This window comes from Pseudochaenichthys georgianus, chromosome 24 (genome assembly GCF_902827115.2).
Source record: "Pseudochaenichthys georgianus chromosome 24, fPseGeo1.2, whole genome shotgun sequence".
Lineage (NCBI taxonomy): Eukaryota > Metazoa > Chordata > Actinopteri > Perciformes > Channichthyidae > Pseudochaenichthys > Pseudochaenichthys georgianus.
In genome coordinates this window covers 7,089,114-7,095,113 of record NC_047526.1, presented here as the reverse complement: position 1 = coordinate 7,095,113, position 6,000 = coordinate 7,089,114, and the positions used below count along the sequence as shown (strand labels likewise).

The following is a 6,000-nucleotide window of genomic DNA, read 5'->3' as shown; positions in this document are numbered from 1 at the left end:
ATGTTATATCCTTTGTTTGTTTGAATGCATTCACAAACAGGAAGACACAGCGCTTTGCCACCTGTTACCACTTCCTCATTTCCATTGCATGGTTCAAATCCTACTCTTTGGTACCATGTATTTTTTCTATTTAGTTTTCCACGGCGGAGAGTAGGGGCAATTCTAAGATGATCGTCCTACTCTGTGAAACTGCCATGACTTCATGGTCAATGTGAAACCCACTCACAACTTTCAAAGACAGTCAAACAAAGGAATGTCTTCACCGAAGACTTCACTGTCTTTCTCTGAAAAGAGCTATGCAGTGTTTTATCTGGTTACCTTCTAGTGTCTGCGTAGCATGCTTGCAACCATGCAATGACAATAAGGCCTAATGGTTACATATTGTCACAGCTAATAACCCTCGGAAACAAATGTTGTCTTTCTGTGCTTGTTTCCTTTTCTAGGTATATAAAAAGCAAAAATGTTATTTGTTACGAAACATTTTTTATATTATTTCTTTATAATATGTTACTTTGTAACTCGGCTAGGCGAGCTGCCCCCTGTCTTTAACTTCATACTCAACAAAGACTGTCATCAATCTTCTCGTCTTACTCTCGACAAGAAGGTTTATAAGCATATTAACCAAAAAATAAACAATGATTTGTATTTATCATTTAAAATGATAGTTATTTTGGCGTATAGCAAAAACAGACATCAAACCAACAATTACACTTTTTAAAAATGGTCCCTGAATCAACCACAATTGCTTCTGTACCCATTGCCCCAACTGTAGGTTTGGTGGTTAAGGATTGCCATTCCTTTTATGCAAACCAAAACAACTTCTGGAGTTGATTCTTTGACTGAATATTGTGTTTCCATAAACGTTTGTGCAGCAATCCATTACCTACCCACACCATAAACGGTTTTAAATGCAAACTGAATGGTTTTGCAATAAAATGTAACTGTCCTTGTCTTGTCTCATTGTTTGAGACACATAACTCAAATCTCGTTGTGTGTAACACCTGGTGAAAGTAAAGCATGGTGTATTTCAGTCCTTTTTTTAGACATATTTAGGGTATACAAGCAACAGGTGTAAGAGTACAAAAAACACAACAGCCAGTACAAACAGTAGAAACACGACTTAGAGCTTGACGGTCACACCCAAAACCTGTTTAGAAATGGCTCACGTCAGGTTTTTTTTTCTTCTTTATTTGCAGGTTTGGAACTAATATATATATATATATATATATATTTAAATCTTTAAAGCAATTTCACACTTTTGTAAGATTTGTGTTCAGAAAAAGTTATAGCTTTGGATGTGACTCGACTTTGATCAGAAACGTCAGTCAAGCCGAGTTGTGAGAACAACACTTGAGTCAGTCAGTCAGTAACATCTGTGATGTCTTTTTCTTCATGGCAATAGAAGACAGTATGTCTACGGAAACACGTCAAGAAGCTCACACAACACATCACTTGTATGACAACGCAACACCACAGAATAATCAAAACCTTGCCAGAAAGATGTGTGCGGGACAGTGAGGTGCTGTGGTAGGAATACGGAGATACGTGGGTGAAACACAAGAAGTGACACTTAGGACAGTGAGCTGTTGATGAGGTCATAGCAGGATACAGGCAGCGTGTGATTGGGTAAGTGTAGGGCACAGAGGGCAGGGAACAAGGCAAACTGTCCGAAGTAGAATAGGTAAAAGGGTTACACAGTGTAACCCTTGTAAGTGTCTCTCACATCTCCATTTGAGATTCTTTGGGTGGTGATCTGTCCTTTATCGAGCCAGAGATGGTGTAAAACCTGCAGGGACATAAAAACATTTTTTTGACTTCAATTAATAATTTGTTTTCAATATGTTTTTTCTTTGCAACTGTGCCTTTATTAAAAGGCACCATATTAAGCCCATTTTCCATATTGTATTTTTGTTTCCATGCTTTAATGTTCCAAAAGGTCTTTATTGTCTCATACTGCCTGTGCTCTGATTGGTTAGGTAGCCGGCTTTGTTGTGATTGGCCAAGCGCAATGTTCTGACCCTTAGCCACAACCCTCACATACAATGTGTTGGAGTGCTAGCCAATTGAAGCACGAGTGTTACAAAGTGTTGTCACTATGTTACAGAAGTAAACAAAGGGGTCCAATGGAGGTGTTTCAGGCAGTCGGAGGGAGTGTGTGGAAGAGACACTCCCTCTGGAGAGAACTTTTGGACTTTAGCCTTTGCAGACCATCTACATGCACAACAACTGGAAAGAAACCCACAAATAGAAAACACCTAACAGCACAATAGAGATCCTTAAACAAAATTAGAGACAGAAGGGAAGACCCATGTAAATAGCAATAAATTAATCCCAAAATAAAGTTCTTCAAACTAATGCTTTATATCTGATCTGGGGCTCGGGGGGTATTGCTCTGATCTGCAAATCAGGGGGTCACGTTCAATCCCATCACTTGCACAAACATGTCAAGGTGTCATTGGGCAAGATACTACATTTCTGGTATGTCTACGGTCGCTTTGGATAAAAGCCAAACACCATGTAATGTAATGTAAAGTGATGCAATGATTGGTTTAATATACCCTGGAAATTCTCAATGACACATTAAAACCAACGTTCCAGTGAATATGAAGCGTGAATTAAATAACTAAAGCGAGCTAATGCATTGTGCCACGCATGAACGGCATGCTTCATTAATCACAGAAATAAAGGCTAGATAGATACACATTGTACGTGAATTTACAACAGAGCCGGCCAGCTAACCAATCAGAGCAGACTGGGCTAGTACATTAATGTGTAAAGTCCAACCTGTGATGTGATATATATATATATATATATATATGACTGCAGATGGAAATGAGCTATTATCTCAAATCTGGCATAATTAATCTCTTCTCTTTTCTGAGATGAATGTATTTGTATGCATGGTCCTTGTTGAAATAAATACATAATATCCTCCAACCTTTCTTTTTTTAAATATAATACAAACAAAATAGTAACTCTTCTTTCAGTTTTTCTTTTTGTTTGTCAGTTTAGAGTTCATGCATATGAAAACGGTATTGAAATAAAAATCCAACCGTAACCCAATTTAAAAAAAGGAAAAAACAAATAAAGATACCAAATGTTTTACCTTGGCTTTCTGAAATGCCTGCGTTTTCTTATAGCCTGTAAACAGGAGGATTTGACGCAGGAGTTTTTCAGGTCCACCACCTGGTAGATGATGGGGTTGTACATGGCGGAGGACTTGGCCAGCAGCGTGGGAATGACGGACACAGAGATGGGCACAGAGTCCGGCTCACCAAACGCTGACACCACTGACACCACTGCATAAGGAATCCAGGCAATTAAGAAACCTGTACAGATCAGCATTGCCACCTGGAATACAAAGAAGATTCAAACAATAGCTCAAAGGTTATACTGAATTCCCTTATGTCTATTTTTAGTCACCCACCTTTGTGAGTTTCATCTCAAGGTTGTGGCTGTTGGTGATGCGAGCATCAAGCTGTGACATCTCCTTTGCGGATGACTTGACCTTGAAGATAATCATGACGTAGGAGAAAACCATGAGGACTGTTGGTAAGATGAGACAGAAAAACAGGATGGCCACGACAAAGGTCTGTCCGGAGACGGAGGCCTGGGCCAGCCACCAGTCCAGTGTGCAGGAGGTCCCGAAGGGCTCCGGGGCGTAGTTCCCCCAGCCCACCAGGGGCATCGTGGCCCAGAAGGCCGCGTACGCCCACACGAAGGCCAGGCACAGGAAGGCGTGGCTGCGCTTTAGCCATGTGCCTAAAAGTGACGAAATACACAAGAATGATGGTGGACTAGTGGTCAGAGAGATCATGTGTGAACTGAAATGACATCATTTCAATATAACCATGCAATTATTAGTTTCAGTTGATAATGTGCAACCCATTTTAAGACAATTCAAATCCGACAGAATGTAGAAAACAAGAATAATCTAAATTGCTGTTTTCTGAGTGCAGTTGCATCAGCATGTCAGGTCTCAGATGTAGACAAAGCGGGAAACTAAGTTGAGGATAACTCAAATTTGTGAGATTTACATGAACAAATTATAGTAATTAATGTCCAGGGCCATTAATACTTAAGTCAGAAGCACCCCAATGTGCCTTGAAGGAGTTCTATGATACATTTCAGTCTACTTTTGTAATTGCATTAGATGTAACAAGGGAGTATTAGAATTACCAGAAAGATGTATATTCCAGTCATAGGTTTGGGTCCAGGTTGTTTACAGTTACTTCATTGTTTTTGCCCTAACTCTCTTAAATCAAAGCTCACCCAAACACATTGCCATTCATTTCTGTAATTCACTCTACATGATATTTAGGAGAACAACGTCAAAGGAGATCCAAGACATACCATATCTGAGATGACAGATTTTGAAGTACCGGTCCAGACTGACCACAGTCATTGTTATGAGGCTCCCACAGCCGAAGAAGAAGCCCGCCCAGCCATAGAAACGACAACCCTCCCAGCCGAACAACCAGCGGTGGGAGAAACTAGATACAATGAAAAAGGGCTTTCCCGTCACTGCAAGGACAAAGAAGGGGAAGGACAGAGATGAGGGAGAGGAAGATAGAAGGATAAGATGCATGAAACGTGAAATGGAAGGAAAAACAGGATGGGAACGAGTGGAAATGGGGTTGAAGAAAGAGAGGAGGGGGTTGACAGAGAAAGGATCAATTACAGAGTAAAAGGAACATGACTATAAGATTAAATGCGTATTCTCTTCATCCAACCATCTTCATTACAGATCACATGCAGAATCTAAGGAAGATACTTAAGATACTAAGTTACTTAAGAATGAATAAATACAATTGTGATTATATCTTACGCCTAGCACTTACGATACAATGGAAATCCATTAAGGTTAGGTTAGGGCGGTATGCAAAACTGTGTGTATACTACTTCAGAACTCCAAGTTATCCACACAAGACATGTAATGTATAATGCTTGAGAATTTATAATGAACACAAACAAAACCGTCCTTTTCCCGCCAGTCTATGAAGACAAAGATAGCAAACATAATTTCATCATAATTGAACAACCATTACAGTTTTTTTTATCATCTGTACACCGGATGATTAAGCCATTTCATAATTTGTATTAACTAAAACATTATCAATTGGGTCTCTACCCTGCTCTGGTTGGGGTTGCAGAAGATCAGTCAGTCTGGAATTGGTAAGGTCTCTGTCTTGGTATTGGAAATGTCTTTCAGGCCTTGGAAACCGGATGACTACATACGGAATGTGGACTGGTGAAGAGGCAGTTCGGCTTCAGGGACGCTATATAGTTGATAGGTTGGTTGCAAAGTCTAAACTTCACTGTGTGTGTTCTTTTTATATATTCCAGCCCACACCCACATTACAATTACAGTTACATCTGGTGCCTTGACACAAAATAGCAGGCAGAAAAACCTGACTGAGTTCCGTGTATTTTAGTTGTGAAAGTAATAACCCCTTTCCCATTTCCACACTATATTCAAAGGATGAAAAGCATGAATTAATGTGACAGCTCTTGCAACAAGTGTCATACTTAACATCATAAAAGGAAATTGACAAAGAAGAGGAAAAGGACTGCTTGGTAAAAAAATCAGCAGTTTAAGAATTCCAGTCCTGTCTTACGTATGAATGCTATGATATCTTCAGGGGGATTTGTAATAGCATTTTCCTTGAAATAGGCAATAACTTTCACACACACACCAGGGTTAATGATTAAGCATTAAGCACAAGGCTCAAGTGTACTTATTTTTGCAGCAAATCGCAGCTGCTCACAATTTCTTGTTATGTGTCAGATGTGACCCTCTCCCTAGAGACCTGGGGCCTGATTTATAAACGTGGCGTGCGCTCAAAAGATGGCGTACGCCAGTTTCTAAGCAATCTTTGTGATTTATAAAAAACAAACGTGTGCGGTCCTCCACGGACACTCTGACCGATGCGTACGCAAAAAAACGGGAGAGATGAGAAACTGCGACACCGTTGGCAGAAGGAAGAATGGAGAGAAACA

At 40.0% G+C, this 6,000-nt stretch overlaps 1 protein-coding gene across 1 annotated transcript in view; it reads right to left on the bottom strand.

Annotated features, from left to right (window-relative positions):
* Window positions 1-1,719: 1,719 nt before the first annotated feature.
* The window catches only part of opn5 (opsin 5), a 43,959-nt gene continuing 39,678 nt past the window's right edge, over window positions 1,720-6,000 (bottom strand). The window contains exons 3-6 of the mRNA XM_034075341.1: window positions 4,354-4,524; window positions 3,428-3,762; window positions 3,107-3,351; window positions 1,720-1,786 (exon numbers count right to left, since the gene is read on the bottom strand). Coding sequence (XP_033931232.1) covers window positions 1,720-1,786; window positions 3,107-3,351; window positions 3,428-3,762; window positions 4,354-4,524 — 818 coding nt within the window. The remainder of the gene's footprint in view (window positions 1,787-3,106; window positions 3,352-3,427; window positions 3,763-4,353; window positions 4,525-6,000) is intronic.